Source organism: Zootoca vivipara, chromosome 5 (assembly GCF_965207765.1).
Source record: "Zootoca vivipara chromosome 5, rZooViv2.hap1.1, whole genome shotgun sequence".
NCBI classification, from domain to species: Eukaryota; Metazoa; Chordata; class Lepidosauria; order Squamata; family Lacertidae; genus Zootoca; species Zootoca vivipara.
In genome coordinates, this window is record NC_142588.1 from 31,227,165 (window position 1) to 31,248,013 (window position 20,849).

At 41.6% G+C, this 20,849-nt stretch overlaps 1 protein-coding gene across 5 annotated transcripts in view; it reads right to left on the bottom strand.

Moving 5' to 3' along the window:
- The window catches only part of PRKG1 (protein kinase cGMP-dependent 1), a 581,919-nt gene that overhangs the window by 132,727 nt on the left and 428,343 nt on the right, over positions 1-20,849 (bottom strand). For all 5 annotated transcript variants that reach the window (XM_088670276.1, XM_088670275.1, XM_035137531.3 and 2 more), the window contains one exon: positions 13,518-13,581. In XM_088670276.1, coding sequence (XP_088526402.1) covers positions 13,518-13,581 — 64 coding nt within the window. The remainder of the gene's footprint in view (positions 1-13,517; positions 13,582-20,849) is intronic.

The window sequence follows — 20,849 nt, forward strand, 5'->3', positions numbered from 1 at the left end:
ACACCTATCAATAACAATTAGTCTTCTACCCCTCACAGGTGGTGAGATCTAAAACTGAACAATCATTCCTAGTATGAAATAAAATATTAGTGCCAAGTCCTTTTTATATAAAGGTATATTATTTAAAAAGCTATATGCTGCCTTACAGGTCCACACAAGGCAGTGAACAAAATAAATGCATAACAGCACAATGCAATATTATAATAAAACTAAATTACTATGTGTCAGAAGGCAATACATGAAAACCAACAAGTATGAAGGCCATTTCCAGAGGCACCGCAATAAAGCATCAATAAAACAGCAGCATGACAATAAAACATACATTAAGACTCATGCATAACTGGTTGGTTTTCAAAGCCTTTTGAAATACTGCAGATGAGGGGTCCAAGCACGCCTCTTAGGTGGGGTTGAGTTTCACAAGGCTGGGATCATTACTGAGATGACCCAATCCCTACAGCCCACCAATCTAACTCAAGACCAATAAGTAAAGTACGACCTCCAATCCCCAGCTTAAAGCATGGGCAGGGGCGTAGCAAGGGTGGTGCGATAGGAGTGCACCGCCCTGGGTGCCACCCTGGTGGGGGTGACACTCGGCGCGCCCCCTGCGCCCAAGCCAGAGCGCAAAATGAGGCGCCCCCGGGGACGGGGCGTTGCCACGTAGCGGGCAAGTGCAGCGTCGCTACGTAGCTGCACTGCACATGTGTGCTATGGGGTGGGGTGCTGGCGCCACTGCCCCCCAAAAAACAAAGCTGGAGGCTCCCGTAAAAAGCCTTGCTTGCCCACCTGCTTGCCGCGGCTCCGGCTGGCTTGCACACGCTCATTTCCTGCTGGACAGAGCCGCGGAGGCAAGGGCTCCCTGGCCTGCCCCTCGCCTCTGCGGCTCCGCCCAGCAGGAATTGAGGAGCAATCCAGCCCAGGTGCGCCAAGCAGGTGAGCGAGCGAGGCTTTTTGCAGGAGCCTCCATAGCGCACATGCGCAGCAGCGCTATGTAGCGATGCTGTGCATGCACGCTACATGGTGACGCCCCGCTCTGGGTGCACCTCATTTTTGCAACTCCAGGTGCCGGAGCGGCACCAGGTGCCGGAGCGGTACGTTTGCCCCTGAGCATAGGCAGGTTTGTGTGGCAAAGGCAGTTCTTTAAATAATTTGGGCCCAAACTAGGTCTTTAAAGGTCAAGCCCAGCACTTCAAATGTATCAATAAAATATGTTGTCTGGCCTCAACAGTCACATCAGCAGCCACATGTGGTACCAGCTGGTTTACAGATCATCTTCAAAGGCAGCCCTATGTGCAGTGCATTATAATTTTAGTTAGCTAGATTGCAGTCTGATGCTAGTTAACCCCTGTTCACTTCACATGCTTTAGCTGACTTATTACTGGTTTCAACCTATATTTTTGTAGGCTACCTTTAAAATCTTCATTTAATGTGGGTTAGAAAATTTATTATTATTATTATTATTATTATTATTATTATTATTATTATTATTATACCACTCTATACCCGGAGGTCTCAGAAATCATTTTAATGTAATCATTTAATGAATAAAATGTCTGAAATATCTGCCAGGGGCAACAAAAGACAAATGCATAAAAGCAATGACATATGGATTGAGGCAGAAGGTTGTGGTGAGTATATAGATAGAATATTAATTATTGCTTAATTGAAATAATTTGACATTAAATCTGATTTTGCATCACAGATCCATAATATCACAGTTTGATTCAGTTTAGGAATGTATTTATACTGCAGAAGGTTAAACAGGAAGAAATTCACTTTTAATGCAGCGTCACACTACCAAGGAAGATGGAGGAGCAGGAGGCCTGGGCAATAAAGTAACATCCTTACTAAAAAGTGACCTATATATAGGCTTTTGAAAAAGATAGATATTATTATTGATTATCTTTAAAACCTAGGCAGAATAGCGTTCTTGAAAACATTTCACCCTCTGTGTTTAATCTTCAGCATTGCTTCACAATATGAATTAGGTCACAAAGAGTAATAATCTATTTTCACTGGGACAGAAAGATGCAGCCAATATGAGGCGAGATCTTCAGGGCTGCTATATTTTATACAAAAAGATAAAACTGCACACGTTTCTAAGAGCAGCCAGGGTCAACTAATAAATCAGAGTGATAGGGCAAAGTGCCGTAGCAGAGCACTACATAAAGCTTTCTAATCTAAGATATAAATCCAAGATGAAATGTTGTCACCCGGCAAGAGAGACAGACACAGCACTGGGCCAGTGTGGCTTGCATCATAGCAGAGGGCAGCACTGGAACATGCTGATTTCAGTACTGAGTGAGATTGCTCAGCGGTTCTTGCAGAATTGAGCCTACATGGCAAAAATGAGAATAAATCATATGGCAAAGCAAAAAATAAAAATAAAAAGGTGACATAAGAACTAATAACTATGCCCACCTCTGAATATCAGTTCTTAGTGGGGAATTTCAGAAGTTTAATTTTCAGCGTCTGATGAAAGCATAGTATCTGAGGGATACAAGCCTGTTTTGAAAGATGATACAGTCATACCTCGGGTTACAGACGCTTCAGGATGCGTCTTTTCAGGATGCGTCCCGCACTGAACCCGGAAGTACCCAAACGGGTTACTTCTGGGTTTCAGTGCTAGCGGATGCGCAGAGGCACAGTAGCCTGGGTTCTGTTAAGGCAGAGCTTTCCAAACTGTGTGTCGTGACTGTTGGCTGCAGTGTGTAGGTCTGTCGCACCTAGTTTAACCTCCAGTTTCCTAGTTACAGGTAGGAATCTGACATCAGGAATCACAAGACAGAGAAGCCAGTAGGAGAACACTTCAATCTCCCAGATATTCTATAGAAGATCTCAAAGTAGCTGTCTTATTGCAGAAAAATTTCAGAAAGAGACTGGAAAGAGAAGTTGCTGAATTGCAACTCATTACCAAGCTTAAAACCATGGAGAGACCTGGTCTGAATAAAGACATTGGATTCTTATCTCATTATACATGATAAAGCTTTCTTTAGCCATCTCACCCCTTGCTTTTTCCTGCAAGACCAATTACAGTCGTTAACAGTCATCAACAGGTTTACCACTCCTATCAGCCAATCACCCATTCCCACCACCCTTCTGAGTAATACCCCTCCCCACCCTCTGACTATACATAAGGGTCTGTTGACTTCATTTTTAGTGTATCTGAAGAAGTGTGCATGCACACGAAAGCTCATACCAATGACAAACTTAGGTGGTCTCTAAGGTGCTACTGGAAGGAATTTTTTTATATTTTTTGTTTCTCCAGTTTCCCAGTAAAACTAAATTACTGTGCTGCCAAATGATGTGTGTCTAAAAAGTGTGTCACTCACACGGAAAGTTTGGAAAGCTCAGTGTTAAGGGGTCAATGTTGCTGGATGTGGGAGCAAAGGATGGAAAGGAGATGTCAGGCCTGTCCTAGCCATAGAGGCTAGTGGCGCAAAGAACCACGGCGCCGGGCACTGGAGGGTGCTGGAAGGGTGCCAAGTGAGCGCAGGGTTCCGGCGATCTGGCCAGGACTGCGCTCCTTCTCCGAGGACTCCGCGCTGCGCCTCCTTCTCGTTTCCCCAGCGCTGGGTTCCGCTCAGTCGAGCTTCGCCACCAGTGCGCGCACAGTGCCCAGCGCTGGGGAAACGAGAAGGAGGCGCAGCCCGGAGTCCTCGGAGGTGGCCTCCCGCTGCTGCCGCGGTCCGTTTGGCACTCCCGGGCCCTTGGAGAGGCTCTGGAGGGGGGCGCTGGAGGGACCTAGCACCAGGGCGCTGGATGGGCTTAAGACGGCCCTGGGAGATGTGCTATGAGATAATCTTCCATTATGAGATATATGCCTTAACCAGTGCTGCGCATTACTACAGATGGTAATGGCAAGCAACAACAGCTATTCTTGTGTATCTTGGGCCAAAATAAAATGGTTTAATCTTACCTCTCCCTTTTTCATCTGGTACTCAAACCTATGAATAAGGTCAAAAGGCCATGGCTTCCTATTTTATTATTTATAAAACTGTTTTCATCCTGTCTTTCACTTAAATATATATCTTAAGGAAAGGTTACACACTTGTTCAAACTTCTCTGAAGCAACACCCTAAGGCAGTGTTATAACACCACTCTCAGCCTTAAGTTTACACATGAATAATTCATTATTAAAAACAGTTATTTTCTGCTCTTCAGTCTTTTAATTACTGTACATGGCTGTCCCACAGGCTCTGCTCCAGTTGCTCACTCAGAACCACTCATGATTATACCATATGAAATAACCAGAAAAGAGCCCTGTGTTTTTTTAAAAATATCAAAAATTATGCCAATATATGAAACTATTATTTATTTATAAATCCAAAGAAATTCAAAAAATTTCTTTATAAGAATCAGCTTACAACAGTTTATAAAAATATATAAAAATGTAACTTCTCATTTAACAAGAATTAGCACTTCTGACCAGTACCCTATCTTCCATGTACTGAAATATAGAGACTATAAAATATTCCCCAAAGGACTTTTGGGGAAAGAAATAACAGCAAAGGGGCAGGGGCGTAGCAAGGGAGGGGCATTGGGGGCGCTCCGCCCCGGGCAGCGCACAATCCCGAGGGCGCCATGGCAGCTGCCCCTGCCCGCCCACGCTGGGCGCCCCGCCCCCAGAATGCATGCCCCTCCCCTACGGGTGGCACGCCCCACCCCAAAACGCACACCCTACCCCCACAGTTGATGCACCCCGCCCCAAAATGCACATCCGCCCCAAAATGCATGCCCCGCCCTAAAACATGTGCCCCGCCCCCGGAGGCAGCACGCCCCATTCCCAGAATGCGCGCCAACCCTGCCCCCGCCTGCTCTCTGCCCCCGGTGGCAGAGCATGAAGCTACGCCACTGCAAAGGGGTAAAGTATGGATTCTGACCTGCTGGGAGCCTGAAGACCCCCGTCCCTGCCTAGGGCGGGGCCTGAGAGGCTTCATAAGAACTGCTGGTGCTGCTGCCCAGCAAGGACTGGGGTATTTGGGGGGAAAGTTTTGTCAGGAGTTTTTGCTGTTATTTATATTAATTCTTTTGTATCTTTATTTTTATGTGGAAATTGTTCAGTTTGGTTATGTAGTTTTGATGTGTTTTATTTATTTTTTAATGGCTCCTATGTTTGTAACTCTGTAAATCTTTTCATATTGTAAGCCGCTTTGAGCATTGTTTTAACTGTGGAAGGGCGGCATACAAATAAAATGATGGTGGTGGTGGTGGTGGTGATGTCAAAAAATAAAAACAAAACTACTAAAAATCCATCTCATGACATAAAAGCAAGGACATGGTGAAACTAGCATTGAGGCAGGAGAGACAAACTCAAAATTAAAAGCTAGGCAAAGAAATTCTAAAGAACTTGCCTGAAGTTTAAATGAGAGGAAAGTAACTAAACTGCTCAACCTGAAAACAATTTTTTGCAAGAATTTACACACACACACACACACACACACACACACTACAGAGGGTAAATGACAGGGCTAATTAATATTATTTTTTATATGCAGACCACTAAAGGAAGTGCATGATTGATGCGCCTCCCATTCTATCCTTCTTTACTGCTCTCCTGCAGTGAGTAAAATCCATCACTAATTATAGAAAAGGTGAATGAATGCCGAGGAAAGCACCATGTTCTGAGTTACAGCATTTCAGTGTTCATCAATATAATATTTATGAGTTGGCTGTGCATACATGGCCTAATTGAATCTCAGAAAAGTTAAAGCAGTTTTAAATCCCTTCTGAACAATTTTCCAGAGCTAACACCCTAATTTATAAAACCACCAGCAGATGATCACAAGGTACATTTTAATCTGCTTTATATGCTTGCAATTCAACGTTTTCTGGATTTCAACACACTTTGTTATTTGTTTAAAACAAAGATCTTAACACATTGTGTGTTGTCGCTGGGTCAATTCTTTCGTTTCTATCACAGCTACATAACAAAACACCAACACAAAATGCCTCACTAGAAGATACATTCCTAGGGGTTGACAAATACCAAGGAGGAAATTATGTAAATCCTTTACTTCTTTAGCTTCATACATTGGCTTAGATTCATACATTTGTGAAATGGGCACGGACCACTATAGAACAGGGTCAGAGACAAACTGGAGACCCAACAAGAGAAAAATGATATGACACTACTATGTATGATTTGTTGGGATTCCTGCAGAGCGTTGTGTTACAGTTAGATGATCCTTGGGGTCCCTTTCAACTCCATAGAATCAACTCCATGATTCTATGAATCTATTACCACATTGGTATGGATAGTATTGTTATTCTGGTTATAAAGAAATTACCCCAAGCACATAAGATGATAACTTTTCCTTTACTACATAATCAAAGACCATGTTTCTTGTTGTGGGAGGCAGAGATCTGCTATGACCAATGCTTCCCCCCCCCGGGGGGGCTATGCAGGGGTATGCATATTGCATACCCCTAAACATTTTGTGAATCTGAGTTTGGCCTCATTGAGGGGCACTCTTTCAATATGAGTAGGAAAATTAGAGTACCCCTAAACATTTTTAAAGATAAAAAGCACTGGCTGTGACTGTAATCCTGCGTGTACACTTACCTAGTAGTAAGCACCGTTAAAATCAGTGGGCTCTACTTCTGAGTAAACCCAATTAGTACTGTGCTTCACATAGTGTACAAGAATCAGAGAAATTGTGTCCGCAGTTACACCAATCAACAGTGCAATCCTATGCACAGTTTGTGTGGAAGTAAGCCACACTAAACTCTAAGTAAAACCAGGCATAGGACTGCTTCAGATTTATAAACATTACCACATATTTCTTACCAGTGGAGATACCACAGTGAGGTGACTGAAGGTGTCAGGGGAGGAAACAGGAGGCTACAGAGGAGCAGGCAGCAGTGAGGGGGCAGAAGAGTGTGAGGAAAGTGGCTTGCAAGCATGGATGGCGGAAAGATGCACACTCCTCATGGACCCGGATCTGCCGTACCCTACCAGCTGCCCCCAGCCTGCCATCTGAGGCAGCTGACTCACAAAGCCTTATGGGTGGGCCAGCTCTGTGTAACACACTTGGGGGGGGGGGTGAGAGAAGTTTGCATTTCTTAGTACAAATGCTCTCTGCTCTGTGAAAATGACCTTCCAGCTGTGAAAAGTTAATGGGCAGATTTCTATATAACTATACTATTTAATAATGTAAGAACAGCATGCGACATCAGGATAACGGCTCACCTAGTCCAGGATCCAGTTCTAACAGTGGGCAAGCAGATACCTGTGGTAAACTCACAGGCAGCACATGAGCACAACAGCCTCTGCCCACCTCCTGTTCATAGCAACCGGTATTTAGAGGCATATTGCCTCTTGACCTCAGAGGAAGGGCTGGCACAGACTGTGCAATCTAATGTTCAGAAATAGTTTTGTTTTTGTGTTAGCTAGACTTTAGAATTTAATAATCTTCCACTCTTCTTCCCGAAGTTTGGGACTGACTTCCCCATACCTTTTATTCTAGACTCCTTTTTCTGTGCCACACTATTACACTTGAATTTATCTTGAGTTTACAGATCAGTTTCTTTTTATGAGGTATGCTATTCAATTCTGTCAGCCTCTCCACTCTCATTACTCACAGAGAGTTGAATACAAACCTGTTATAGGAGCATTGAACAACTGAGTCCTCCCCACTTCAAGAATACTTTAAAGTGACAAATACTTGAGTCTGATGAAACAAACAAAAAAAGGGGGTCACTTTAACAGCTTGCTCTAAAAGCCAGTTAAACTGAAATGCTAGAATTTAGTTGATAGCGTAGGGGGAACTATTTTTCTCCCATCCAATGATTCAGGGCTCACATATCCATACTTAAGACTCACACAGAGGTACCTGTGTGCATGACTGCAGTCATGGGGTGCAATTTCTTACTTTATTTATAAAAAATTTTTATAAACCAACCACCTGCATAAAATATCAAGGCAGTTTAAACCAATGCATACAGATACAGGCAACCCCCAATTTGCAGGGGGGGTTGCTTTCCGGGTCATTATGTGTGATGGCAGGCCATATGTAAGCCCACCCCGCCACATTATGCCCCATTCAGTGTCCAACCATGGCACATGCATGTATGGTCATGCATGCCTTGAACACACACAAAATGGCCGTTGTCTGTGCAACACATATGCACCAGATCTACGCATGCACCTTTTGCTAAATGCCAACACAGTTGCTCAAATCCGGTAAACACTGCAAATATTTAAAAGTCAGGTTGTTTACCTGGATCTCTGCTGCTATTTTTTTTAAAAAAAATGGTTATTACTATCACCTTTCTCCTATGCAAGTTAATGGAAAGACCTCTATCTCCCAAAAGGAGATGTATCCCCCAAAATCTGTGGTTGGGAAGATGACATTTCTCCCAGGACTCAACTAGACTGGTAAAGAAAAAGCGATTTATATGTATTGTATGTGCGATATAACATGGTGCCACCAGATGGTGACATGGAGTCCCATTTTTTCTCTACCTGCTTTCCCTGTTTAAATTTACAACGCTTTAAACTGAAATGCTTCTTTGATGTGTCTAGATCCAGCTCCAGTCTTTCCTCGGGATCCATGGTCTTTCCCCCCCTCTCCCCCCCAAAAAAAATCTCTTCTCAAGTTAATGGAGAGATTTCTCTCTCCCAGTGAGAAGCTGAAAATCAGAGGTAGGGGAGCCCACCACCACCAAACACCTTGCGATGCGAGGGCCCTTGCTGGAAAGGGTACAGTTTCTTCCACTACTGTCTTCTCTGGTGATCCAGTGTCTTTTTCCACCTATGGAAGTCAAGAGAGAGAGAGATCTTGTCTCCAGGGAAAATAGGCTATAGCCCCCAAAATTGGGGGTGGGGTGGGGTGGGGCACAGAAGTCCATTTCTCAGATTCCCTATTATAGTGAATGGGGCTGAAACTAGACTTGTTAAAGTAAAACAAGTCAATTTGGAAAGTCCCAGAGTAACAAATCAGACTGCTTGCCACAGCTACAAATACAAGCTAGATCTTGGGGCTAGTGTGCACACCCTCCAGAGAGAGAGAGAGAGAGAGAGAGAGAGAGAGAGATTGGGGGGGGGTATTATTTTTGTGTGAAAGAGCTTTCAATCATGTTAGCTCTCACCTTTAGTCTAAAGTGGTACTGTGCATTGGAACAGAGACTTCCAGAAATGTTTGCACAGAATTGTGGCCTTAAGCTATTTTAGTTCAATATATTTAAAATAATTCAATGATATTAAGCATGCCGTAGGATGATGACTTGCAGAGCCGTCTTAAGCATATGTGGTGGCGGGGTGCAAAGATCCGCCTGCCCCCCCCAGGTTGCCCAAGGTTGTCAACCTTTTTTTAAGGGGGGGTAACCCCAAAGTTGTTGACCTTTTTCTAGCATGCATGGCAGAGCTGGCCTGGCCAGCTGCCTTGGCACCAACAGAGGAGCCTGAGGCGGGGCACCGGGCACCGGGGGGGGGGGGCAAGCAGAGCCCAGCACAACAACAGTCAATCCCAGGCGCGCAGGAGGGTGGAGCCAGCCGGCTGCCTCAGTGCCTCACTCTCCCGTAGCAGAAGAGCTGTGGCACTCCAACAGGCCCTGCTGTTGGCTCTTCCCAATCCCCAGGCTCCAAATCTCGGCCCCGGACTCTCAGCCTGGCACCCCTGGGAGCCCAGTGCCCGGGTGCCCTGCACCCCTGGCACCTATGGGTAACACGGCCCTGATGCCTTGGTGCTTTGATAATTCACATCCATTACAGTATGCTTAATAAAATCATCATACAATTTCCAAATTTAAAAATGTGATCTCATTACATAACAGTCTTTTTACCACCATCCTCACAACAGCATTTGCACATAAGAATCGCCTAATAGGCAATTTCAAGTAGCTTTTTTTGCTACTGTGTATTAGCTAACAGTTTGTAAGAGAGCTGCACTGCAGCCATGCTAGATTATTCACAGAGTTTCATAAGGAGAAAGAGGATATTAAATTGTGCTATGAAGAAAGGAGAGATTATTCCTTGCCTCAAACAGTGCCTGTCAGCTATTCTCATTCAGTGCTTGTAAGACTACCAACCTAGATAAAAATGCAGTTACTTTGAAAGATAATTTAAGTACCTTTGATTTTGATGAAACATCACAGGCAGAGAGATTTATATCATGCATACGGAATGCTATCCATAAATAAAAACAAAACAGAAATCCAGAAAACCTTCCGAGATAAACCATATTAGATAAGGTTGAAAAAGAAAGGCTGTGCTCCTAAGCACAAGTATTGGTAATAGTGCAATATATTAGCAGTGTGCAGAACCACAGAATTTGCTTCAAACCCTGCTTATGTGCTCTGGAGATTACCTGATTCAGCTTGGGGTCCTTAAAAAAAATCTAATTAAAACTCCTCTGCTTTGCTGTCTGATGGAGGCTGAAGTTCCAAAACCAGCCACAATCAGAGGGATGGGAATGGGATGGAGGGAAGTGCAACTGGAATATGCTTGCAAAAGGAAAAGCTATTGTGAAGGCTTGCATGCTCTTTTCTACTCTGCTTGCACCCATTAGCTCCTATGTCCACAAGTTACCTACTTGACCAACTCTTTGGTTATGTAAAGACAGAGATTTTTCTAGAGGCGTGCCATTCTCAAAGGAAGTGGAAACTGATTTGAACATTTTTGCAGTTTCTTTTATGGCATAATGCAATGTATGCAGGAAAAGGAAACTGCTAAAATGATATTTCCATTATAGATACATTATTTATTTATTTACCTAGATCATATATTGAAAGCAGTGTTTACATGCATATAATACGTGAGCGCATAATTGTAGTTGTTTATATTCTAATGCAAGCTGGAATGGGGAAACTGACAGCAAGGAGCAAGACAGAAATTAGGGGGAAATGCTGCGGAATAACCCAACACTGATATTTTTCATTTCTAGAGGGGAGGAGTCCGATACTTGTATACATCTCATGCCAGGCCTCTTTTCATTAATGATGGTTGATGTATTTAAAATTAGGATGCAAAATTAGGGTGGAACTATACAACACAAAGAACAAAGGGCTCCTTCACTGAATAATATTTAGTTCAGCCTGATATCATTAAGATACATATTTCCCTACCCGCACTAACAGCAGTCAATTATGTAGAGTAGGCAAAAGAAATGCTCATACATCAGACACTAGAAAGAGGAAAACAGGTACTTGAAAAGGGGGCTATGGCTTCCAGCATCAATTTTTCTTAACATGTGGTGTGGGCCTGGCAATATTTAATTATATGTCCGACAGTTATTGCTTTTTTATTGTAGTGCCACATTTTTCTATCTACTCTATTTTGAAGCTTATGTCATTAAAGCATTTTACTGACTTTTCCATTTGAAATTGATATATAATTACTTCAAGCTTACAACTAAACTACCTGTTTTTAGAAAGAAAACACACAATTTATAGTGTTTGTTCTGCAGATTCACCACTTTCCCCATATACCTCATGTTTCAAAGGAACAGTTTACATGTTATACAATTTGTAGCCCAAATTACTATTTTTCCTTGGACATCGATTTCATTGTCCATGTGCTAGAATCTAGCAGCTAGATAAAAGCAGGAAAAGACCGTATATAAATATTAATGAAGGTCAGATGGTAACTGCTTTTTAAATGTCAAAACTATCCTTGTGAACATTTAAATAGTGAGTTGTTGCTCAAGAAACACAGCTTATTTTCTTGTATAGACCAAGAACATGTGAAAATACATAATCGCAAGGAGAACGGCACACAGTTTGCATGTATAGATGTCATATAATTAACGCACATAAGATGACATATTAATGGACATTAATTGTGCCTACAGGAATTTCTAGTATGCAATTTTGCAGGTGCAAAAGTAGTAATTAGGAAGCAAATTACAAATAACATTCACAAGTTGCTTGATGTGAAATTAACATGTATTTAATACATTTTGAATGAGCAGATACAAGACTTGCCACATCCCCCAGGACTTGAGGGTCATTAAAAATGGTTCATCAAAATTCTAGCATTAGTATACCTTAATTGCATGGAATTATATGAAGCCTAGCTCATCAGAATTCCATTGAAAAGTGAGATGGGGCAGAATTGCAGAGAAGATGGAAGGCATAAGGCCACAAGAGTGATGGAGAAAAAGAAGGCACTGACTCTACTATAGGCAGTGAAACATGTATTCATTTTTAAAAGATTCATGCTAATAGTGCAACTGCCAAAAGGCAATGTATTTTAAACCTAGTGAGCTCCATTTCAGTGGAATAACTGGCTGGAAACATTTGTTGGACCAGGTGGCATAAGCTGGTCACAACTTCTGTAGTGCCAGACCAGTCAGAAAAGACAAGGAAGTCTGGTAGAGAGGTATCTGAGACCCTGTTGTAACATTGCTTCAGGTCTTTTATCACGATTTTCAGCCAGTCTGTCATCCAGGAGCACTATGTCAGCTGTACATGCTGAACTCAACTGTTCAAAAAGCTGTGGACATATGATTTCCCTTGAGCTGAAATCTTAATTGACTAGATATTTTGCACTATATTTTTTTCTGAGAGAGAGCTTGGAAAGACTGAGCCCAAGTGAGTTGTCAGCAATCCTCCAGAATTTCTGCTCTCCAAATTTTCTCAAACTTCCCTTGCAAGGTGAGTAAAGGGAACCTAACAGTGAAGAAGGCTGACAATGGCAGAGGCCTCTTCCTGAGATCTCTAAGCTCCCTAGCAGAAATGGTTGCTTCCGGCTTTCTTGGGAACTATGGCTGCCATACGACTAAGGCATCCCCTACCATCTAAAGCCATTCTCCATTCCCACTGGAGCCTACGTTTAGGTGATTTCTGAGCTGATTGGGGTGGGGTGGCTGTTAGGCTTCATGTTGTAAACAGCTGGGGATCATTCCTGAATTCATAATTCCAACCACAACCCCCATAGCAGCTCTAAGCACCACTATTAAATGAATGTGAAGCCCAAATTGAGGGCTGAGGTTAGTATCTGGTGCCGTGCTAATTCACATCCAATACAACGAGTATGAGTATGCTAAATACACTTTTAAAGTTGTTGGTTTTTCCAACTTTGAAGGTGTGATCAGGAAAATGTCAATTTTTTAATTCCCTAGAAATAGAATCTCTGCTGAAGTAGACTATATGCCATATGCCACTTGTCCTTTGGGGGGCGGGATAAGGTGAAAAGATCATCAGTTGCACCATAAACACCATTATCCAAGAGAAGAAGAAGAAGAGTTTGGATTTGATATCCCGCTTTATCACTACCCGAAGGAGTCTCAAAGCGGCTAACAATCTCCTTTCCCTTCCTCCCCCACAACAGACACCCTGTGAGGTGAGTGAGGCTGAGAGACTTCAGAGAAGTGTGACTAGCCCAAGGTCACCCAGCAGCTGCATGTGGAGGAGCGGAGATGCGAACCCGGTTCCCCAGATTACGAGTCTACCGCTCTTAACCACTACACCACAGTAGAAGTGCCCCAGAAGTGGCTGGCATAGGTGAACTTATTTTGTAAACAAAAGACTTCCTACTATACTCCTCATTCTAACACAAACCATTAAAAGTTAAATACCTCTTCCAGGACATCAGCAAGCTTACTGAGTATCTCTTCAGGAAGGCTCTGGAATGTAGGAACGCTGTAATATAAAGTGAGAAAGGCCATAAGGGTATATATAAAATCATATCTAGAAGCTCTTAACCACTTACAACAGCAAAGTAAGTTGTAGTTGTTAAACATCCATATAGATTAACACAGGTTCAATAGTTCTTTTCCAAATAAAACATTAAAATGCCAATTTTATATTTAGCTAGAAGCATCAAAGTGTTTAGAACATACTAACAGAAAAATTTGACACCATTTTAGGAGGCAGAGCATAAATTCCGTGTATCTTTTCAAACTGTGTGCATGAATATATACCCATGAGGAACTTCTGTGTCTAGCAAAAGGAGATCAAGGACTGTAATATTAATCAGCACCACAATTTTAATATCGAGTTTTCCTGGCAAAAGGATGTAAGTAAGAATACAAAATCAGTGTTGCACCAAAATCTGTCTTCTAATTTCTCAAAAGTTTTATTTCACCAAAAAAGAGAGGCTTCCATCTTTCTGCTCATTCATAGGGCACTTTAAAATTTCTTTAGAATTTTGGGCAGTGTGAGGTTGCACTTATTGCTGCAATATATGGAGGGTGATGAATATGTTTTTTCTTTCCATTAAACATTTCTCTAGCACTCTGCACCTTTCCTGGTTTCTGACTTTTCAGATATGAAAATGCCCCATGGATAGAATTAACTCGTGTCTTTTCCTGGGCTTTAACTGAAGCATGGGAAGCTGGCTACAAAGTGCCGCAAATCAGTGTTCTTGGTGGTTTGTTTCTTAATGGGAAGTCCTTCCTTATATTTACCTTGCCAGCACATATATTTTTATAGATTTTCACAAGAATACAGTAACATAAGCAATAGACATTTCACATAGCCACAGATCCATCCTTCTGAGAACTTTTCAAATTCATATCCATGAGCATACTATCTAAGATAAGATATTTTCCAGTAGTGAATAAAATTCTCTTAGGAAAGAATCTCGGCAATGTTGTGCAAGTCTGCAATATGGTTAGTGAAAAGACTAAAGGGCAACAAAGTGGTAATGCCCAGATCTCTTTATAGGCAACATATTCACACCAGCTCTGTTCCACACTGTCAGTTGAAAAAAAGAGAGAATGAAGCAGCACAGTAAAAAAGTGCTGTGGAAATTGGTTAATTTTGCCCCCTGTCGTGCTCTGAATCACAGATTAAAGTCATAATTAACAGAAGCTAACTCAGCAAATTAGTGCAGGCAGAAAATGGAATGATATTTCAAACTGTTAATAATGGATAAAGATGGAACTACCAAAGGGTATGCCCACAGGGAAAAGATTTCTGTGAGGGCTGCTGCTGGACTTGATTAAATCATTTCCTCGATCTTTGATATATCTGATGAACTTTATCTCAATGAACTAAAAAATCTCAACATTGGACATACAGTGGTACCTCGGTTTAAGTAAACAATTGGTTCTGGAAGTCCGTACTTAACCTGAAGTGTACTTAACCTGAAGCGAACTTTCCCATTGAAAGTAATGGAAAGTGGATTAATCCATTGTAGATGGGTCCGCAGAGTACTTAAACTGAAAGTACTCAAACCGAAGCGTACTTAAACCGAGGTATGACTCTATAAGGTAAGGAGCAAATTAAGTTCACATGTAAGTGGGGGAAATGGGGGTGAGGAGCATTCATTTCTGAAGCATTATTTCAGCCACATAGCAGCTAATTAAGCAATTAGAAATGTTGACAGAGCACAAGTCCAAAATAAATGATGTCCCGGAGTGACAAAATTACTAGTATAGTAAACAAGACATCTTTAACAAGGATTGCCAACAGTACACATAACCCATGAATGCTTCTAAATACCTGAACCAAAATAAAAAAAATTCCTTCCATAAGCACCTTAGAGACCAACTAAGCTTTTCATTGGCATGAGCTTTTGTGTGCATGCATAAATACCTGGAAAGTGACAGCATTTATATATTTATACCTTATACTACTGAGACAGCGTAATTTTTTTTTTAAAAAATAAGAGCTTGATGAAAAATACATATTTACAAGAATGTATAAATGCAGAATTTCATACTTGAATTATGAGCAAAAATATGCTTGAGTTCCTTGGCATCATCAAACTGATGACTAAGGACTTAACAGCATTTCATTAAATGATTTGACAGCATGGCCCATACATAAAATCCTGTGGAATTTCTATGCATATAGAGAACAAGCAGAGGAGATTCTTTAAGGTGGAGAATTCTATATCTATTATAAGCCAACCTGAGAGATTTAAATACAGACCTTCCAATGCATTTGCATTGCTCAGAGGGGCTTACAACAATATTTAAAATACAAGGCTGTAATAAATCAATATAAAAACAGTAAGTGTTATGCCTCCTGCGATGTAAGGTTTTCCCAGCTGGGGATGGCAGAGATCTTACAGGTTTAGGATTATACAGCATAGCAAGACAAATCTACTCTGTCACAATGCATTATTTAGGAGCAGGGTACAGAACAGCCCCTCTGAAATAGCAGTCTCTTTTTTACATGTACTGAAGTTTAAAAAATCTGCAAAACCAACATAATTGTGATGTAGCACCTAGAATTAATTTGATTTCTATCCTACTTCTCAAATATTGTTTCCCAAAGCAACTCACATTTATTTTTTAAAAATGAGAGATAAACTGTGCCCTTTGGTTTAAAAACTAAAAAGGCATAACATGCAAGGAAAAGGGTGTGGAGGGAACAGGTAAAGGAGAACCAGTATGGCAATGCCAAAATGAGAATATAGAAGTTCCTCCCTGGCTGGCCCGCTGGTTTTCAAACTTCCTTCCCCATGAAGCACTATTAACAATAATTAATCTGCTACATTGCAAAGGATTCTGGAAATCACCACCTCTGTTGGGTCAATGTGGCTCACATGCACTAAGATGTAACCTAGAAAATATAAAAGCTCCCCTACAGTTGCTTATTGAAGGGTAGAAAGGCTGTATTTCGAGGGATATTTCTCCAGCAATACTGATCTTATCAAGGAACTTCAATATTCCTTATTTTAAAAGCCTAGATTTTCGTTTGCATTTCTGTGATCTGTTGATAAGGGGAACGAACGTTTTACAAAAGCCATTTAATAGTAATTGTGCTGCCTCGCTTATCCTTCACTTTTTCCTTAAGCCAGCAATCTTTACAGATGTGTATATCGAATGAACAAAGTACTAGAATGGACATGGGAAAAATTCTCTATTTCCCCCCATGCCTCTGTGACTTATGAAGCCACACCATGTACTTTCCAATGGTTAAAGGTAGATCATAACATTTTAAAACTATCATGTAACAAAACTGAGGCAGGATGGTACCTGAAATGACCTCCAAAGAAAAACTATATATAATAAAAACTATATATAATGAATCAGCCAGTCACATGATTTGGATCTATCAAGTCACATTACATTTGGTTGCCAGAAGTGGTGAATGATGAAATGAACTCTGATACCACCCTGCATTTAGCAGGCAAAATTTCTGCAGCAACTCAGAAATATGGCAAGATAATTTATTATGCATGGGATCCCACAATTTCGGGTTGGCTGTAGCACACTCATGAGTCTTCATGAGTTACCCTGTAAGGCAGGGGTGGAACACCTTTGCCAGTCCAAGAGCCACATTCCCTCAGGGGAAATACTGGGAACTGCACAACAGTGGTGGGCGGAGCTAAAGGTAAAAGTGGGTGGAGCAAAGGGCAAAACTGGGCAGAGCAATACTTCCGGTTTGCTGCGGAGGCAATGGGGGGCGACACGGTTCTTGCTGTAAGGGCGCTTAGGGGTGTGTGCCAGGGCTAGGCGCCCCCTGAAAAAAAACCATGGACAAGTGGGAGGTCTAAAGGGTCGAGTGGAGCATGGAGAACTCGCCCCAACCTTGATTTACCATTCGCTGCGTTGCAAAGGGGAAGAGGCTTGAGTCCGCTCATGGCTTCAATGTACCCTGCAGCTGAAGCCACATGCTGTCACCATAAACAGCGGATTTTCCAAACAGAGGTAACAACCAAATTAAAACTTTTAAGAGGAATTTAGATCCAAATGTATTGATTTGGCGAAACGAAAGCAAAAAAGGAAGTCAGCTTCCATTTTCTGTGGACAGGCTCTGCAAGGGAACTTTTTGTGAATGGGAGCAGAGCATAGTAGCAGCAGCTAAAGGAGACTATTTAGCAACTTTGGAACAGAAGAGATTTCCCTTCTCTTTGGATACATATTGGATACAATTTATTTGGTTGTTCTTCAGCAGGGCAACTTTGAAACATATATTGGCAGCTGGGCAGAGATACAACTTGACAGACTGAGTGATAACTGGCAGAGCAGCAAAAGGCTCTTGTTTAAAGAGAGGCTGGGAAATACAGTACAAGAATTTAAATCCTAAACCCTGAAACTTGGAGGCACACACCGAGGCTTGCAAGACAACTCTCTACCTTCATTGGGAGAGAAATCTCCCAGGAAGGGAAGAGACCCTGGAACAGCTGGAGTGGGAGTTGGATTAAAAGTGCTGATCGAAGACCAGGAACTTTACTGAAAAAGTTCTGCCAGCAAGTAACTTCTTAACTGTCTCTGACATCTTTGGAAGCATATCTCTTGGAATTTATAATTTGGAATTTGGATTATAATACATTAAAACATGTCGGACTACAAATATTTTGGATTACAGTCAGATTACAATCCGAAACTATAGACTAACTCTCATTTCTTACCACTGTTTGAGAAGGGAAAGAACTGTGGAGAGAAGTATATTTCTTTCTTACAATTTGAGGACTGGGAAAAATTGTGGAAAGTAGATTTAAAATTTACAGACTGTTCTCTTTTGAAGGAAAATTACATGAAAATGATGTGCAGATGGTATATTACACCAGTAAAAATGGCAAAAAGGTACAAAACTGGGTTAAATAAATGTTGTAAATGGAAAGAAAAGGAAGGTATATTTTATCGTATGTGGTGGGAATGTAGAGAAGTGAAAAATTTTTGGGAGATGATATTTATTGAATTGAAAAAAATGTTTAAAAGAACATTTGTAAAAAAAAAAAACAGAAGCATTTTTGTTAGGGATTTTAGGACAAGACCTGTCAAGGAAAACAAAGAACTTATTTATGTATGCTACAACAGTGGCAAGAGTCTTGTTAGCACAAAGATGGAAGAATGAGGAAGTCCCAACGAAACAACAATGGCAAGAAAAATTGATGAGCTATGCGAAACTGGCAAAATTAACATACAGTACATGAGACGGACAATCATGATTTCAAGGAAGAATGGGAACTTTTTACATACTACTTAAAAAGACAACAAAATGATTTGGACTCCTTGACAAGTTTTGAATAAACATGCCCAATTTATTAGAATAACATTTGATTGATAATGTAATGATATGTACAATTTATTAACATGCAGAAAATAATATGCATAAACAAATCAGAGAAGGAAGCTGAGGGAAGTCCTGAGAGGGTGGGAAAGGGTGGGAAAGGGAGGGATGCGGGGAAGGGGGGGGAACTACAGTTGATTATGTATTGGCAATTTGTATTGTTTAACTTTTTTTTTCTTAATAAATATTCAAAACAAAAAACTGGGCAGAGCAATGGATGCAATAACAATCTTTGAATAGCAGGGTACATTCCAGACACACTAAAGTCAGGAGTTTCTACACACACACACACACACACACACACACTTTCCATCCTCCTTGCCTAGCAATGAAGATACTTCACACTTCATGTCAGCTAAGCAAAAGCACTTGAGGAATATGAAGCAGATGATGGACTGCAAAGGGGGGGGGTTAGGGTAAGAGAGGCCTCAATCACCCCCAGGTTCCTGACCCTCAACATAAGAACAACAACAACAAAAAGTATTCAGGAGAATAGTTACATTATTTGACAGTCAATTTCTTTTTGATATCAGATTTCCTCAATACTCTCGCATTTGAACCTAGGAGCCTTTGATAACAGAAGGCTCTTGGTATCTGCAGGAGCATTTATTAGTGGAATAGGAAAACCAAACACACACCCCCCCCCCAATATATTTACACCCTCCCTTCAGCTCCATCACACCTAGTTTGGGATACCTTTTAAAAGAGAGGGGAGTGAAAATAGCATCCTTGCCCATTATATTGATGGGAGCTTCCATGGAATCAAAGAGGCTTCTGTCAGCAAACTGGATGCAACTGACAATCATTTTGAAGACCACCAGGAAGCAATTGTATGAAATACAGGTTGCTTTCCTAGAAAGATGCATGGTACCTTGACATAAAGAACTAGGTTTTCTTATTTTCTGTTTAGCAAGTTACCTGAAAACAGAAGTGATGCGTGATAATGGCTATAGGTACAATATGACAACTTTAGAAGCCTAAGTAGATGGAGCTGTGGCAACACTGTTATCTAAGAATGATGTTGGCACTAACAAGATGTTACACCTGGTATTCAGGGATTTCTGCATGGACAGCCGTTGCATTGTTCAAGGGAGTGTAAGAAAATTGAATTTTAACAGGAGAAGCCAATAAACCATGGCATTTACCAATCTGTCAGCCATACAAATATTTGTCAAAAGGGACAGGGAGTACCAAATGGACAAAGTTTTGCTTCTACACAGAATATATGATCCCTACAAGTGTAACAATTACATAGGCATCCTTGACTTGGAATATCATTTCAGAATTGTGCATTCACTCTTGTGAGAGCATAGCTGTCAACCCTCCCTTTTTTTTGCTGGGAATTCCCTCATTCCAGTGCTGTTTCCCGCTGCTATCCTGGATTGTTAGATATACCATAGACTGTCCCTGGGACAGGTGAGGCTGCTGCTGATCCCTTATTTTCAAATCTGAAAGTTGACAGCTATGTGTGAGAGGGTCCAAGGAAGTACTGTCTCTAAATGCTATTTTTATATATTTAGACATTTGGGTATTAATCTCATTAAAGACCAATGGGATCATTAGGGCAAGGGATGCTGAACCCTGTCTTCAATCAGTGATGGGAGCCAAATGCTCCAGGCCTCTCTAACCAGCCTCAGGACTCTTCCCCAGAACACACACCCCATTGCCCCTGCTTTGTGCCCACCTCAAGTACTTTTGTCTGACTGAAAGATGCCCTTGAGCTACAAAGCCTCTTGCTCGCCTGGGTGGTGTTTGGGTGTGTGCAGAACCCTCTGATTTTTGTGTGTGGCTGGAATATAGCCTGACGTATGAAGTTAAGTCACATCTATTGCACCACCCACTTTTTGCCCCCTGGCTTCCCCTATCACTGGCATCCAGCTCCTATAAGGTTGCCCATGGGTGGGTAAAAAATTCCCCAGCCCTAACGCAAAGGTTGC